The sequence below is a fragment of the Oncorhynchus kisutch genome, unplaced genomic scaffold, assembly GCF_002021735.2.
Source record: "Oncorhynchus kisutch isolate 150728-3 unplaced genomic scaffold, Okis_V2 scaffold3880, whole genome shotgun sequence".
Classification (NCBI taxonomy): Eukaryota; Metazoa; Chordata; class Actinopteri; order Salmoniformes; family Salmonidae; genus Oncorhynchus; species Oncorhynchus kisutch.
Window position 1 is genome coordinate 215667 of NW_022265825.1, and position 18063 is coordinate 233729.

At 41.9% G+C, this 18063-nt stretch overlaps 1 protein-coding gene across 1 annotated transcript in view; it reads right to left on the reverse strand.

The window, feature by feature from the left end:
- LOC116372067 (histone deacetylase 9-B-like) overlaps positions 1-18063 on the reverse strand; it is a 114420-nt gene that overhangs the window by 55386 nt on the left and 40971 nt on the right. Inside the window, exon 3 of the mRNA XM_031821145.1 lies at positions 7176-9585. Coding sequence (XP_031677005.1) covers positions 7176-7284 — 109 coding nt within the window. The 5' untranslated portion in view covers positions 7285-9585. The remainder of the gene's footprint in view (positions 1-7175; positions 9586-18063) is intronic.

Consider the following 18063-nt stretch of genomic DNA (forward strand, 5'->3'; position numbering starts at 1 on the left):
TTACAGTCGGTACTATGCATTGGGGCAGGTAGTGTTCTTCTGGCATCCGCCAAACCCAGATTCGTCCGTTGGACTGCCAGATGGTGAAACGTGATTCATCACTCCAGAAAACACATTTCCACTGCTCCAGAGTCCAATGGTGGCGAGCTTTACACCACTCCAGCCAACGCTTGGCATTGCGCATGTTGATTTTAGGCTTGTGTGCCACTGCTCGGCTATGGAAACCCATTTAGTGAAGCTGCTGACGAACAGTTCTTGTGCTGACGTTTTCTTCGAGAGGCAGTTTGGAACTGGGTGGTGAGTGTTGCAACCGAGGACAGACGATTTTTGTGCGCTTCAGCACTCTGAGGTCCCTTTCTGTGAACTTGTGTGGCCTACCACTTTGTGGCTGAGCCGTTGTTGCTCCTAGACGTTTCCACTTCACAATAACAGCACTTACAGTTGAATGGGGCAGCTCTAGCAGGGCATACATTTGACAAATTGACTTGTTGGAAAGGTGGCATCATATGAGAATTGCATGGCTGTGTGCTGTCAGCAACGGATGTGGCTGAAATAGCCGAATCCACTAATTTGAAGGGGTGTCCACATACTTTTATATATATTGTATTGTCTTAATTAATCAGTGTCCGAGAAACTGGCCCATAGTGTTTAATGTATCATTCTGAATGGCGATGACTGTGGCCGACACTATGACACTAAGTAGACATATCACCACTAGGTTAATTAAGAAGTATTGGGTTATTCATCTTTCTGATGGTACTTTGACTGCTTGACTGCTTACTCATAGCAACACTTTGTGAAGACCATAATATTATTATAGATCTCTGTGAAGACCATAATATTATTATAGATCTCTGTGAAGACCTTAATATTATTATAGATCTCTGTATAGACCATAATAATATTATAGATCTCTGTGAAGACCATTATAATATTATAGATCTCTGTATAGACCATAATATTATTATAGATCTCTGTATAGACCATAATATTATTATAGATCTCTGTATAGACCATAATAATATTATAGATCTCTGTGAAGACCATTATAATATTATAGATCTCTGTATAGACCATAATATTATTATAGATCTCTGTGAAGACCTTAATATTATTATAGATCTCTGTATAGACCATAATAATATTATAGATCTCTGTGAAGACCATTATAATATTATAGATCTCTGTATAGACCATAATATTATTATAGATCTCTGTATAGACCATAATATTATTATAGATCTCTGTATAGACCATAATATTATTATAGATCTCTGTATAGACCATAATATTATTATAGATCTCTGTATAGACCATAATATTATTATAGATCTCTGTATAGAGCATAATAATATTATAGATCTCTGTGAAGACCATTATAATATTATAGATCTCTGTATAGACCATAATATTATTATAGATCTCTGTGAAGACTATAAAAAGTGCAATAATCTTACTATAACAGTGTGTTAATGAGGGTTTTCAGTGAATTTATGTGAATTAGGAAGCTCATCTGCATTTCCTGTGGCAAAGAAGAATTCTCAGCAACAAAAGAGCGATCAAATAAGATTCTACATCTGTTTTGGCTCTTACAGACACATTCGTTAAAAGACAGCAACAAACAACAAGACAATAATAATAATAATAATGTAACACTTACAATCCAACAATCCAAAATGATCCGAATATAAGTGAAAAGACATCAACAAACAAAAAAATAGATCACAACAACTGACACATAATTATAAATACAGTGCAAGATAGTCAATCCAACAATCCCACAATACTTTTTCCTGCTTTCCAAAAACATTGTGACATTCAACCAAGCTCTCAGAGCTCTTTCTAACTGGCCTTGTATAAATAGAAACTGGGAGATGCAGAAGATGTTTCAGGGCAGGAATAGCCTGATGCTTGGGTCTGCTATGTGGTGCTGGATCTCTCATTAAGTGCCTTGTTATTTTTGGGCAGCTGGCACGTCTAAAGCAGGAAACAGAGCTTTATTTTTAAGTCCCAGGCGGTCAGGCTCGTCTTCGCAGCTCAAACAGAGCTGTGGCTTGCAGGCTATCATCTAACGCTAACAAAAGGAGCCGAGCCACTGCCGAGCCACAAACCGAACCACTCAAACCCTGGTCATTCACCATAGAGTTTAATGTGTATGTCCTTAAAGGGATACTTGGGGATTTTGGCAATGAGGCCCTTTATCTACTTCCCAAGAGTCAGATGAACTCTGTGGTGTGTCTCCGTGTCCAGTATGAAGGAAGTTAGAGGTAGTCTCGTCAGCCAATGCTAACTAGCGTTAGCACAATGACTGGAAGTCTATGGTTATCTGCAAGCATGCTAGTTAGCAATTGCATTAATAAAAATGGTATCCACAAGTTCATCTGACTGGTGAAAATCCAGAAATAGCCCTTTAATGTAATGAAACTGTCCAACCATGGGGCACTGCTTTATACAGTCTATAGGACTCTGTCACCTCCCAAAATCACTACCGTTCTGTAATGTACAGTAACATAGCAACACAATCAAGATAATGTACATAACGGTGGCAGACAGAGAGAGAACTGTACGTTTCACATTTGTATAGCACTTTACTACCTCCCAGGATGCCATGCGAAGCCTGTCTTTTTCCTTGTACAGGTCCAAGCATCAGCCCAGGGATGGATGGATGTGGGCCCAGCACATTCAGAGCAACTCAACAGAGCTTCACACCATACAGACACTCTGATAGGCCGTATAGATAACTCTGATAGGCCGTATAGATAACTCTGATAGGCCGTATAGATAACTCTGATAGGCCGTATAGATAACTCTGATAGGCCGTATAGATAACTCTGATAGGCTGTATAGATAACTCTGATAGGCCGTATAGATAACTCTGATAGGCCGTATAGATAACTCTGATAGGCCGTATAGATAACTCTGATAGGCCGTATAGATAACTCTGATAGGCCGTATAGATAACTCTGATAGGCCGTATAGATAACTCTGATAGGCCGTTGTGTATTAGAAATTACGCAACAACAGCTGGTCCTCTAATATTATGTTCCTCTAAATGAGTGAAGAAATAATTGCTTGATACCAAGACTATGCTTATCGTAGTCTTGGTATTATTCATTTTCAAACCGTATATTTGGAACGTTCAACTATTGTTTAACAGCTCAAGAGGAACATCTTGTTACATATTTGTAATGCAGAAGGGGTACAGAGTAACTGTAATGCAATATACAAATGTAATTCACCAATGACAGTGTTTGTTAAGCAGCAGATGATAGAAATGAATATAATGGTAGAGAGATGCAGACAAAGGAGAGGCCATGGTCATATTATAGCGCATTATAAACACTGTGTTGTTTAGTGGTTTATTATTCTCAACAATCCCACTTCCTGACATTACATTCAGTTAACTAATTAGTCATTTTCTCTTTTTCAAAAAGCCTTTGTGTCTGAGCACTTTGTTTTGGTCACGTTAGAACATGTTGATGTCACTGCTACATGGCTCATCTCATTAAAATCACAAAGACATGTTGTCTTCCTCCCTCTGAATTCATTGAGCTTCTTCAACATGAAAGCCGGAGAGATGAGAGTGTTATTAAGTGAAGTGTGAATTCATGAAGAGCTCTGTGGACAGAAACCTTTATGAATGTTGGTTCTCCAGACAGTGGCAAGGACAGCTTAGATGGTGTCTACCCTGTTTACGCTGTCTGCCCTGTCTACCCTGTTTACCCTGTCTACCCTGTTTTCCCTGTTTACGCTGTCTGCCCTGTCTACCCTGTCTGCCCTGTTTGCCCTGTTTACCCTGTTTGCCCTGTCTACCGTGTCTGCCCTTTCTACCCTGTCTACCCTGTTTGCCCTGTCTACCCTGTTTGCCCTGTCTACCCTGTTTTCCCTGTTTACGCTGTCTGCCCTGTCTACCCTGTCTGCCCTGTTTGCCCTGTCTACCGTGTCTGCCCTGTCTACCCTGTTTGCCCTGTCTGCCCTGTTTACGCTGTCTGCCCTGTCTACCCTGTCTGCCCTGTTTACCCTGTTTTCCCTGTCTACCGTGTCTGCCCTGTCTACCCTGTTTGCCCTGTCTACCCTGTTTGCCCTGTCTACCCTGTTTACGCTGTCTACCCTGTCTACCCTGTTTACCCTGTCTACGCTGTCTACCCTGTCTATCCTGTCAACCCTGTCTCCATGGTCTTAGTCCAACAGAACAGACCTGTATGCTGTGCAGCAGTCACTGTGGTGCCTCCCTGCCTCCCATGCAGCCGTCATAAAAGGCATGTGACAAGGCTATTTTTAGAACCGAAAATATAATCGTCAACAAGTGAAACCAGAATAAGAGACAGGCACACACACACACACACACACACACACACACACACACACACACACACACACACACACACACACACACACACACACACACACACACACACACACACACACACACGTAATAGGTAAATGATAAATTAAGTATATCTCTCCTTCCAAAAGCACTGTTATATCAGGGGTGTGCTGCTGGCTGCTGAGATGGAGTGATAAAGACAGCAAGGCACCTAATCTTAGCTGGCTAATGCCATAAGCCCAAAATAACACACCTAAGAATAGCTGACCCACAGAATAAGCAAGAAGCCTGAATTTCAGGCACTTAAAATATCTTGTTGTTTGGCAGATAATGTTCTGCGAGAAGAAGAACAAGAAGAGCTGAAATGCTTGGCTTGAAGGAGAGAGAAAAGCAGCAATGGATGTTGGGATTGACCTGGTGTTCTATTGACAGAGCAGAGGAGATAGAATGTGTCATGCTAGAACCTTATTCACACTTGTTCTGCTCTTCTTGTTCTGCTGACTACCATAGATCATGTACTGTACTACCTTTCAGCTTGTCTACAGGATACAATACAACAGAATAGAATAAAACAGAGCAGAATAAAACAGAGCAGAATAAAACAGAGCAGAATAAAACAGAGCAGAATAAAACAGAGCAGAATAGAACAGAGCAGAATAGAATATAATATAATAGAACAGAGCAGAATATCATAGAATATGACAGAATAGAACATAATCGAACAGAACAGAATAGAATAGGACTGAATACAATATAATATAATAGAACAGAGCAGAATAGAATACAAAAGAATCAAACAGACCAGAATAGAACAGGACAGATTAGAAAATAATAGAACAAAGCAGAACAGAATAGGACAAAATAGAATAGGACAGAATAGAATAGAGCAGAACAGAATAGAATAGGACAGAGAAGAGACATAATATAATAGAACAGAGCAGGATAGAATAGGATAGAATAGAGACATACTATAATAGAATATAATTTAACAGAGCAGAATAGAATAGGACAGAATAGAATAACAATGCAGTATGTAGTTAATGAGTAGAGATGTGTTAGTTCTGTAGTTAATGAAGTAGAGATTTTTAGTTCTGTGGTTAATGAAGTATAGATGTGTTTGTCCTGTAGTTAATTAAGTAGATATGTTTGTTCTGTAGTTAATTAAGTAGAGATGTGTTAGTTCTGTAGTTAATGAAGTATAGATGTGTTTGTCCTGTAGTTAATTAAGTAGAGATGTGTATGTTCTGTGGTTAATTAAATAGAGATGTGTTTGTTCTGTGGTTAATTAAATAGAGATGTGTTAGTTCTGTAGTTAATGAAGTATAGATGTGTTTGTCCTGTAGTTAATTAAGTAGAGATGTGTATGTTCTGTGGTTAATTAAATAGAGATGTGTTTGTTCTGTGGTTAATTAAATAGAGATGTGTTAGTTCTGTAGTTAATGAAGTATAGATGTGTTTGTCCTGTAGTTAATGAAGTAGATATGTGTATGTTCTGTAGTTAATTAAGTAGAGATGTTTTTATTCTGTGGTTAATTAAGTAGATATGTGTTTGTCCTGTAGTTAATATATTGTACTGGTGGTTAAATATAGTTCTACAACAGACAACAGTACTATGCGTATGAGGAGAAATACACTGAGTTTACAGAAACACACTATAAGAGTCATGTTCACAGAGCATGTGGTATCCTTGGTGATCAATGTGAGGATGTGTGAAATGAATCATTTAAGCGTTTATCTCTGATGTTCACAAGTTATTGAGAAATCAATAGCCATAATATTCATTTCCTGTATACCACTCTCTGCCCACAATACGCAGTACATGACTCAATCTGTGTATTGTCATAACAATGCTGCCCACCAAAACTCCTGACATTTACTGTAGTGTGTGTGCTTTCCCATAATACAATGCTGGTCCCATTAGATGACAACAGCCAAGTGAATGTTCTGAACTACCACAAGTCCAAAAGGCAGAGAATAACAGAGTGACTCACATTGAGTGAATACCGTAAACCGACATTACTCAGAATGATGTCAGATTCGTTTGAACCCTGAGATTCATTTCTCAGGTCAGGAATAGAATGACATTGTGTTTGGTAAACATCCACAGAGACGCAGAGATAATCTTTTGATGTTCATTTCCCTTTTCCTTGTACTGTCTGTATTTTTACCGTGGCATTTCCTGCTACTGTTATACCCCAAAACGTGAAACCTGACATGGAAGCCTCCCTTCCAAACACAACATCCCTTTCATGTTTTCATGCCATTTCATTGTGGTGACAATGACTGTAAAAAGCACACTGCACCAAAACAAATCCAAACTGTGCATTCAGTCCATATGCACACAATGATAAAACTATGTGTATTTACTAACACTCACTATACAGACAGTTTTAAACATGTTTGTTTTACTCCTTTCAGACACAAGCAAACAGAGAAACAATGACAGTAAAGGAATACAAGGAGGAACTGCCCATCCAGAAGCACTGCACACTGTAAAACCATGCAGTATAATATCACACATGTAAATACCTGGATACAGAAAGCAGTGCCTGATCATAACGCGTTGCTGTGCTGAGAAGTTTGGAGTCCTCCTTTCACAGAGGCAGACAGATAGAGACTGACTGGGAGAGACCGGAGAGTTGAGAGAATGAAACCGAGGGAGAGGGAGGTAGGGAGTGAGAGAAAAAGAGAGAGAGAGAGAGAGAGGGAAATAAGGAGAGAGAGCGGCAGACCGCCAGATGAAGAGAAACAGAGAGAGAGGATAAGAATGCTGTAAAAATCCAGAGGAAAAAGAGAAAGATAGGCTATCCCTTTAGGAGCAGAGAGAGAGCATGGTGGGTCTGGTCACCTGAGTTAACGTTGTGCATCTTCTGCTGGTCCAAGAGTTGCTGGTGGACAACGAGCTTGTTTGTTGTGGTGGAGAAATTTGACTCGCTCTCGTAAATCGTCTGTAGCATACTCCACTCAGCGCTCAGGTCGCATCGCAAGTCCTGCTCTTCCTGTCCCTAAAGAGCCAACCCTCTCACAGCAGTGCACTCAGGGGAACGACCACGACGGCGTACGGAGACTAGAGACAGAAACAGCTCTCCTCCTTTTCCTCTGAGGAAACTCTCTCTCTCTTGCTGTGCTGAAACGCAATACAATAACCACACCACACACTCCCTCTGTGAGGCTTTCCCCACTATACTGTGACTACACAGCACCATAGAGCACAGAGCTTCAGTCAAGAAGTCCCTGTTCAGACAGAGTTAGAAGATGCCTGGCAGTCTGATTCTCTTCTCTTGTTGTGACACTGAGCTACTACCCTGCTCTTATTCCCTCTGATCTCTCTCTCTCGTCTGTCTGTCTTCTCCTCTCTGTTCCTCTCTCAGTAATGTCTGAGCGGTGAGAGTGAGCCTGCCTGTGTTTCAACCTTCCAATGGGGGGTGTACTAGTCAGAGATGAGCTAAGCCGTGCACTGTTTACCCGTCCACCTCTCACAGGAAAGTAATGCTTGAGCCGGAGAGGGTGCAAGCTTCATTTGCATGTGAATTAACAACAGCGTGGCCCACAGGTGACAGAAATAGAACAATGGCCGGCCCCAGCTATAAATAGGAGGGCTGAGGCGAGGGGATTGGAGCAGCATTGATGCGTTTAAAAATACCTCCACCAAACACAGCTGTCTCTTCTACAGCTCTACAGCTAGATTCCTGCCAGAAGGCATGTCTCCTGACTGACTCCCTCCCTCCCTCTCTCCCAGAGCAGGGCCCAGCCAAGCTGCAGATGGAAGCTCACTCTGCTTGATTCCTCTCTCTCCCCCTCTCTCTCTCTTGCTCTTTTCTCTCACTCTTTCTCTCATTTAAACTCTATTTATCTCTCTCTCCTTTCTCATTCCCTCTATTTATCTCCCTCTCTCTCTCTCTCTCTCTACCCTCTCTCAACTGGGATTCTTCATTTCTTTCTCTTGTACAAGATTCATCCTTCTATCCCTTTTTCCAAAACATACTATCCAAATCACATATATTTCCTCATCCGTACAAGGTCTTGCTACTGTTGTTTTTCTTTCATGGTAGTTTATGGTGCCTGTGATATTCTGTATTTTGACAACGTAACATCTATTCTTATTGGCAGCCCATTTCTGAAAGGTTGGTTATTAGTTCAAGCAACCCATTTCTGATAGGTTGGTTATTAGTTCAAGCAGCCCATTTCTGATAGGTTGGTTATTAGTTCAAGCAGCCCATATCTGATAGGTTGGTTATTAGTTCAAGCAGCCCATTTCTGATAGGTTGGTTATTAGTTCAAGCAGCCCATATCTGATAGGTTGGTTATTAGTTCAAGCAGCCCATTTCTGATAGGTTGGTTATTAGTTCAATCTCGAGATGATTGGTTAGTCATTGAGAGTAACAAACCAGCACCATATTCTGCATGTTAAAAAAACACATGTATTATATAACTAACTGTGTCAACCCTCCCAGATCACCCTGACCCAACCACCTGACCAAGTGGAATAGTAACTATTATCTCAGATTGTAGGATGGAGAGAGAGCAGGGGTCAGTGTGCATCCAGGACACTGCAGATGTAGGATGGAGAGAGAGCAGGGGTCAGTGTGCATCCAGGACACTGCAGATGTAGGATGGAGAGAGAGCAGGGGTCAGTGTGCATCCAGGACACTGCAGATGTAGGATGGAGAGAGAGCAGGGGTCAGTGTGCATCCAGGACACTGCAGATGTAGGATGGAGAGAGAGCAGGGGTCAGTGTGCATCCAGGACACTGCAGATGTAGGATGGAGAGAGAGCAGGGGTCAGTGTGCATCCAGGACACTGCAGATTGTAGGATGGAGAGAGAGCAGGGGTCAGTGTGCATCCAGGACACTGCAGATTGTAGGATGGAGAGAGAGCAGGGGTCAGTGTGCATCCAGGACACTGCAGATTGTAGGATGGAGAGAGAGCAGGGGTCAGTGTGCATCCAGGACACTGCAGATGTAGGATGGAGAGAGAGCAGGGGTCAGTGTGCATCCAGGACACTGCAGATTGTAGGATGGAGAGAGAGCAGGGGTCAGTGTGCATCCAGGACACTGCAGATGTAGGATGGAGAGAGAGCAGGGGTCAGTGTGCATCCAGGACACTGCAGATGTAGGATGGAGAGAGAGCAGGGGTCAGTGTGCATCCAGGACACTGCAGATTGTAGGATGGAGAGAGAGCAGGGGTCAGTGTGCATCCAGGACACTGCAGATGTAGGATCTTCATTCCAGACAGTTTGCTAAAACAGGAAACAAATCCTGCAGCAACAAGAAATGTGAATTATTGTGTGGATTAGAATTCATGGGTATTTTTATGAAGGAGTTAAAACATGTTTCATCAGGGCAAATCAAGTCTTACATTTTAACGTGAAAATGACAAACTTTAGAACCTTTTTAAAACCCTGAATACACTACAAGTTGGCCTTTCCTGCCGTGCAGGAACATTCTCAGATACAAAATAGGGTTAACCCTAACCCGAACCCTAACCCTAACCCTAACCCTACAAGTTGGCCTTTCCTGCCGTGCCGGAACATTCTCAGCTACAAAATAGGGTTAACCCTAACCCGAACCCTAACCCTAACCCTAACCCTACAAGTTGGCCTTTCCTGCCGTGCCGGAACATTCTCAGCTACAAAATAGGGTTAACCCTAACCCGAACCCTAACCCTAACCCTAACCCTACAAGTTGGCCTTTCCTGCCGTGCAGGAACATTCTCAGATACAAAATAGTCATCAAATTAAGATCCTAAATCTGTACTGCTCTTGAGGAAGCATGCCCTGAGCCAGCCAATCGTGTGAGGAAGCATGCCCTGAGCCTGCTAATCGTGTAAGGAAGCATGCCATGAGTCAGCCAATCATGTGAGGAAGGATGCCCTAAGGCAGTGGTTCCCAAAATGTTTATAGTCCCGTACCCCTTCAAACATTCAACCTCCAGCTGCGTACCCCCTCTAGCACCAGGGTCAGCACACTCTCAAATGGGTCGGCACACTCTCAAAAGGGCCGGCACACTCTCAAAAGGGTCGGCACACTCTCAAAAGGGTCGGCACACTCTCAAATGGGTCGGCACACTCTCAAAAGGGTCGGCACACTCTCAAAAGGGTCGGCACACTCTCAAAAGGGTTGGCACACTCTCAAAAGGATCGGCACACTCTCAAATGCTGTTTCATTGTAAGCCTGCCACACTTATACGGTACATCTCTTAAACATAACAAGGAGTGTGAGTTTTTGTCACAACTTCCCACAAAGCTCGTGGGAAGTGACAAAGAGCTCTTATAGGACCAGGGCACAAATGTAATAATAATCAACAATTTTGCTCTTTATTTAGCCATCTTACATATAAAACTGTATTTGTTCATCAAAAATTGGCAATGACTCAACATGTTGGGTTGTATTGGAGAGAGTCTCAGTCTTAAATAATTTTCCACACACAGTCTGTGCCTGTATTTAGTTTTCATGCTAGTGAGGGCCGAGAATCCACTCTCACATAGGTACGTGGTTGCAAAGGGCATCAGTGTCTTAACAGAGTGATTTGCCAAGGCAGGATACTCTGAGCGCAGCCCAATCCAGAAATCTGGTAGTCCCTTCTGACTAAATAACATTTTCACAGAACCGCTTGTTGCAATTTCGATGAGGCTCTCTTGTTCAGATATGGTAAGTGGACTGGAGGCAGGGCATGAAAGGTATATCGAATCCAGTTGTTTGTGTCATCTGTTTCGGGACAGTACCCAACTCACTCAGGTGCTTTGCTATATCACATTTGACATTGTCCGTAAGCTTGAGTTCATTTGCACACAAAGAATCATACAATGATGGAAAGACCTGTGTGTTGTCCTTGTTAATGCAGACAGAGAAGAGCTCCAACTTCTTCATCACAGACTCAATTTTGTCTCACACATTGAATATAGTTGCGGAAAGTCCCTGTAATCCTAGATTCAGATCATTCAGTCGAGAAAAAACATCACCCAGATAGGCAAGTCGTGTGAGAAACCCGTCATCATGCAAGTGGTCAGACAAGTGAAAACTATGGTGAGTAAAGAAAACTTTAAGCTCGTCTCTCAATTTAAAAAACCTTGTCAATACTTTGCTCTGTCATCAAGGCAAAGGGTGGCTATTTGAAGAATCTCAAATATAAAATATATTTTAATTTCTTTTTTGGTACAACCTGGTATTTCAAAAGTGGAAAGCATCAGCCTGACTACCATTGCTCAGACTCTGACCAAACACAGAGTTGGAATGAAACAGTTTTACACACTTTTGAAAGGAACAGTGAGCGGGTCAAGGAACTCCGGCACCAAAACGTCCAGGTATGATGTCTATCCAATATGTCTAGTTCTATAGTGAGTATTACACTATGGGGTCAAGGAACTCCGGCACCAATACGTCCAGGTATGATGTCTATCCAATATGTCTAGTTCTATAGTGAGTTTTACACTACGGGGTCAAGGATCTCCGGCACCAATACGTCCAGGTATGATGTCTATCCAATATGTCTAGTTCTATAGTGAGTTTTACACTATGGGGTCAAGGAACTCCGGCACCAATACGTCCAGGTATGATGTCTATCCAATATGTCTAGTTCTATAGTGAGTTTTACACTATGCTACTCTACATGTAAACATGGGTTACAGTACATACAGTAGGACACACTGAAAAGCATTGACACATACTGTGTTTGATTTCTATCAGAGAGTCATGGAGGTGGAGGCCAATCAGACCCCATAATGAAATAATGTATGTAGACGAGGCAAGGTTTAACCTGGCATAAGCACATCGGCAGGTAAGAAACGTCATAGAGAAAAGGGCCATTGTTGACGTGCCGGGTCAGAGAGGAGCAAATATCACAATGTGTGCTTCAACCTCGAGTGCTGGTTTGGTCCTGCAGAAATGCCAGATTGGTCCCTGCAACACTGAGCACCTTCTTTTGTGTTTAGATGACCTCCACCAACAACTGGTGCCAGAAGCAGAAAGAGAACAGGTGGGAGGAAACATGAGGACATTGTGATTACATGGGACAATGTAGCATTCCACCATTCACATGCAATCACAAACTGTTTTGGAAGCCCATCCAAGAATGCCGCCCCCCCCCCCCCCCCCCCCCCACTCACCGTTCCCCAAACTTTTTTCTGCCTGGAGGTGGAAAGTACAGTATATGATCATCGGTCACATGACCAAATGTCCCTCCTGGATGCAATGGATGCCGTCTGCAGAGACATTTCAGCTGAAGACTGCCAGGGGTGGATGAGGCATGACAAGCGTTTCTATCCAAGATGCAGAGACATTTCAGCTGAAGACTGTCAGGGGTGGATGAGGCAGGCCAAGCGTTTCTATCCAAGGTGCAGAGACATCTCAGCTGAAGACTGCCAGGGGTGGATAAAGCAGGACAAGCGTTTCTATCCAAGGTGCAGAGACATCTCAGCTGAAGACTGCCAGGGGTGGATAAAGCAGGACAAGCGTTACTATCCAAGGTGCAGAGACATCTCAGCTGAAGACTGCCAGGGGTGGATAAAGCAGGACAAGCGTTTCTATCCAAGATGCAGAGACATCTCAGCTGAAGACTGCCAGGGGTGGATAAAGCAGGACAAGCGTTACTATCCAAGATGCAGAGACATCTCAGCTGAAGACTGCCAGGGGTGGATAAAGCAGGACAAGCGTTACTATCCAAGGTGCAGAGACATCTCAGCTGAAGACTGCCAGGGGTGGATAAGGCAGGCCAAGCGTTACTATCCAAGGTGCAGAGACATCTCAGCTGAAGACTGCCAGGGGTGGATAAAGCAGGACAAGCGTTTCTATCCAAGGTGCAGAGACATCTCAGCTGAAGACTGCCAGGGGTGGATAAGGCAGGCCAAGCGTTACTATCCAAGGTGCAGAGACATCTCAGCTGAAGACTGCCAGGGGTGGATAAGGCAGGCCAAGCGTTACTATCCAAGGTGCAGAGACATCTCAGCTGAAGACTGCCAGGGGTGGATAAAGCAGGACAAGCGTTACTATCCAAGGTGCATAGCGAGAGACGATATAAGATGTGATGTGGACGAGAACATGTGGCCAAATGCTGAAGATGGTATAGATTAGAACAGAACGGGGCATTTTACTGTTTTTCCCTTCTGTGCCTTTTTTACTGTAATTGGCCATGTATGTTGGAGGTGTTGTTGAACCAAAGGCCATGTGTGTTGGATGTGTTGTTGAACCAAAGGCCATGTATGTTGGATGTGTTGTTGAACCAAAGGCCATGTATGTTGGATGTGTTGTTGAACCAAAGGCCATGTGTGTTGGATGTGTTGTTGAACCAAAGGTCATGTATGTTGGATGTGTTGTTGAACCAAAGGCCATGTATGTTGGATGTGTTGTTGAACCAAAGGCCATGTATGTTGGATGTGTTGTTGAACCAAAGGCCATGTATGTTGGATGTGTTGTTGAACCAAAGGCCATGTATGTTGGATGTGTTGTTGAACCAAAGGTCATGTATGTTGGATGTGTTGTTGAACCAAAGGCCATGTATGTTGGATGTGTTGTTGAACCAAAGGCCATGTATGTTGGATGTGTTGTTGAACCAAAGGCCATGTATGTTGGATGTGTTGTTGAACCAAAGGCCATGTATGTTGGATGTGTTGTTGAACCAAAGGCCATGTATGTTGGATGTGTTGTTGAACCAAAGGTCATGTATATTGGATGTGTTGTTGAACCAAAGGTCATGTATATTGGATGTGTTGTTGAACCAAAGGCCATGTATGTTGGAGGTGATGTTGAACCAAAGGCCATGTATGTTGGAGGTGATGTTGAACCAAAGGCCATGTATGTTGGATGTGTTGTTGAACCAAAGGCCATGTATGTTGGATGTGTTGTTGAACCAAAGGCCATGTATGTTGGATGTGTTGTTGAACCAAAGGTCATGTATATTGGATGTGTTGTTGAACCAAAGGTCATGTATATTGGATGTGTTGTTGAACCAAAGGCCATGTATGTTGGAGGTGATGTTGAACCAAAGGCCATGTATGTTGGAGGTGATGTTGAACCAAAGGCCATGTATGTTGGAGGTGATGTTGAACCAAAGGCCATGTATGTTGGAGGTGATGTTGAACCAAAGGCCATGTATGTTGGAGGTGATGTTGAACCAAAGGCCATGTATGTTGGATGTGTTGTTGAACCAAAGGCCATGTATGTTGGATGTGTTGTTGAACCAAAGGCCATGTATGTTGGAGGTGATGTTGAACCAAAGGCCATGTATGTTGGATGTGTTGTTGAACCAAAGGCCATGTATGTTGGATGTGTTGTTGAACCAAAGGCCATGTATGTTGGAGGTGTTGTTGAACCAAAGGTCATGTATATTGGATGTGTTGTTGAACCAAAGGCCATGTATGTTGGATGTGTTGTTGAACCAAAGGCCATGTATGTTGGAGGTGTTGTTGAACCAAAGGCCATGTATGTTGGATGTGTTGTTGAACCAAAGGCCATGTATGTTGGATGTGTTGTTGAATCAAAGGCCATGTATGTTGGATGTGTTGTTGAACCAAAGGCCATGTATGTTGGATGTGTTGTTGATCCAAAGGCCATGTATGTTGGATGTGTTGTTGAACCAAAGGCCATGTATGTTGGATGTGTTGTTGAACCAAAGGTCATGTATGTTGGATGTGTTGTTGAACCAAAGGCCATGTATATTGGATGTGTTGTTGAACCAAAGGTCATGTATGTTGGATGTGTTGTTGAACCAAAGGCCATGTATGTTGGATGTGTTGTTGAACCAAAGGCCATGTGTGTTGGATGTGTTGTTGATCCAAAGGCCATGTATGTTGGATGTGTTGTTGATCCAAAGGTCATGTATATTGGATGTGTTGTTGAACCAAAGGCCATGTATATTGGATGTGTTGTTGATCACTGGCAGTAATTTCATGTTGCTAATAACGCTTTTACTGCAGCAGTTCCTATTTGTTTCTACTTGACATTCTATGAAGTAAAGATCACTCATTCACTTTTAGATAGTATGTTGCCAAAATTGCATACATTCGACACTCGAAACTGAATTATAAAAAACTATGGATTTCATATTGTCTAATGTATGCAGGTAGAACCGAAACTTGAAAAGTAATGCAGTTTTTGTAATGCCATCAACTGTTAGTATTTTGAAAGTCGTTGTGCTAAGATTGACTATATGCTCCTCTTGGACAGAAAACATGTGCTAGTGTTTTGACAGAATGATTAGATATTGAGTCGGGTTTACCGTGTTTTGATAGAATGATTAGATATTGAGTCGGGTTTACCGTGTTTTGACAGAACGATTAGATATTGAGTCGGGTTTACCGTGTTTTGACAGAATGATTAGATATTGAGTCGGGTTTACCGTGTTTTGACAGAATGATTAGATATTGAGTCGGGTTTACCGTGTTTTGACAGAATGATTAGATATTGAGTCGGGTTTACCGTGTTTTGATAGAATGATTAGATATTGAGTCGGGTTTACCGTGTTTTGATAGAACGATTAGATATTGAGTCGGGTTTACCGTGTTTTGACAGAACGATTAGATATTGAGTCGGGTTTACCGTGTTTTGACAGAATGATTAGATATTGAGTCGGGTTTACCGTGTTTTGACAGAATGATTAGATATTGAGTCGGGTTTACCGTGTTTTGACAGAATGATTAGATATTGAGTCGGGTTTACCGTGTTTTGACAGAATGATTAGATATTGAGTCGGGTTTACCGTGTTTTGACAGAATGATTAGATATTGAGTCGGGTTTACCGTGTTTTGACAGAATGATTAGATATTGAGTCGGGTTTACCGTGTTTTGATAGAATGATTAGATATTGAGTCGGGTTTACCGTGTTCTGATAGAATGAATAGATATTGAGTCGGGTTTACCGTGTTTTGACAGAATGATTAGATATTGAGTCGGGTTTACCGTGTTTTGATAGAATGATTAGATATTGAGTCGGGTTTACCGTGTTTTGATAGAATGATTAGATATTGAGTCGGGTTTACCGTGTTTTGATAGAATGATTAGATATTGAGTCGGGTTTACCGTGTTTTGACAGAATGATTAGATATTGAGTCGGGTTTACCGTGTTTTGACAGAATGATTAGATATTGAGTCGGGTTTACCGTGTTTTGACAGAATGATTAGATATTGAGTCGGGTTTACCATGTTTTGATAGAATGATTAGATATTGAGTCGGGTTTACCGTGTTTTGACAGAATGATTAGATATTGAGTCGGGTTTACTGTGTTTTGACAGAATGATTAGATATTGAGTCGGGTTTACCGTGTTTTGATAGAATGATTAGATATTGAGTCGGGTTTACCGTGTTTTGATAGAATGATTAGATATTGAGTCGGGTTTACCGTGTTTTGACAGAATGATTAGATATTGAGTCGGGTTTACCGTGTTTTGATAGAATGATTAGATATTGAGTCGGGTTTACCGTGTTTTGATAGAATGATTAGATATTGAGTCGGGTTTACCGTGTTTTGATAGAGTGATTAGATATTGAGTCGGGTTTACCGTGTTTTGATAGAATGATTAGATATTGAGTCGGGTTTACCGTGTTTTGACAGAATGATTAGATATTGAGTCGGGTTTACCGTGTTTTGATAGAGTGATTAGATATTGAGTCGGGTTTACCGTGTTTTGACAGAATGATTAGATATTGAGTCGGGTTTACCGTGTTTTGACAGAATGATTAGATATTGAGTCGGGTTTACCGTGTTTTGACAGAATGATTAGATATTGAGTCGGGTTTACCGTGTTTTGATATAATGATTAGATATTGAGTCGGGTTTACCGTGTTTTGATAGAATGATTAGATATTGAGTCGGGTTTACCGTGTTTTGATAGAGTGATTAGATATTGAGTCGGGTTTACCGTGTTTTGATAGAATGATTAGATATTGAGTCGGGTTTACCGTGTTTTGATAGAGTGATTAGATATTGAGTCGGGTTTACCGTGTTTTGATAGAGTGATTAGATATTGAGTCGGGTTTACCGTGTTTTGATAGAGTGATTAGATATTGAGTCGGTTTACCGTGTTTTGATAGAGTTAGTGTATGTAGAGAAAGTGTTTTTGTATTTTGAAATGTATTTAATGAACAAAATGTGGTTTTGAGCAGAACATTAACTATTTGGCTAATTGTGTGTTGCTGTGTTTAAGAGTTTAGAAAAAGTATCTTAAGTATAGGTAAATGCTTGTTAGCGACTGTAAAAAACTGTAACAGCTTTCAGCTTTGCTTCCGTTTGTCCTTGTCTAAAACACAGGACAACACTGTCCCTTTCATAGTCTTTCATGTGACACAACAGGTTCTTTTAAAACACAAACTACTGCATCAGAACTAGGTCACTAGGGAGTGCTGTGCATTGATAGCATTACAGAGCACAGGAGGTGGGTGGCACCTTAATTGGGGAGAACGTGCTTGTGGTAATGGCTGGAGCGGAATGAGTGGAATGGTATCAAATACATCAAGCACATGGTTTCTATGGTTTCCATGTGTTTGATGCCATTTCATTTGCTCCGTTCCAGCCATTATTATGAGCCGTCCTCCCCTCAGCAGCCTCCACTGGTACAGAGGAACAAAATAGTTCATTGTTTGATAATACATCCACATGATCTGTTTGAATGGCAGGGGGAAGGAAGCAATCACTTTGGTCTGGCTCTAAAACAGAACAGTGTATTATTCCATCAGAGCCCCGTAGAGAACCCATAACATGATAATTAGACTCATAACATACACGTCAGGTCCAGTGTTCTCTCTGAC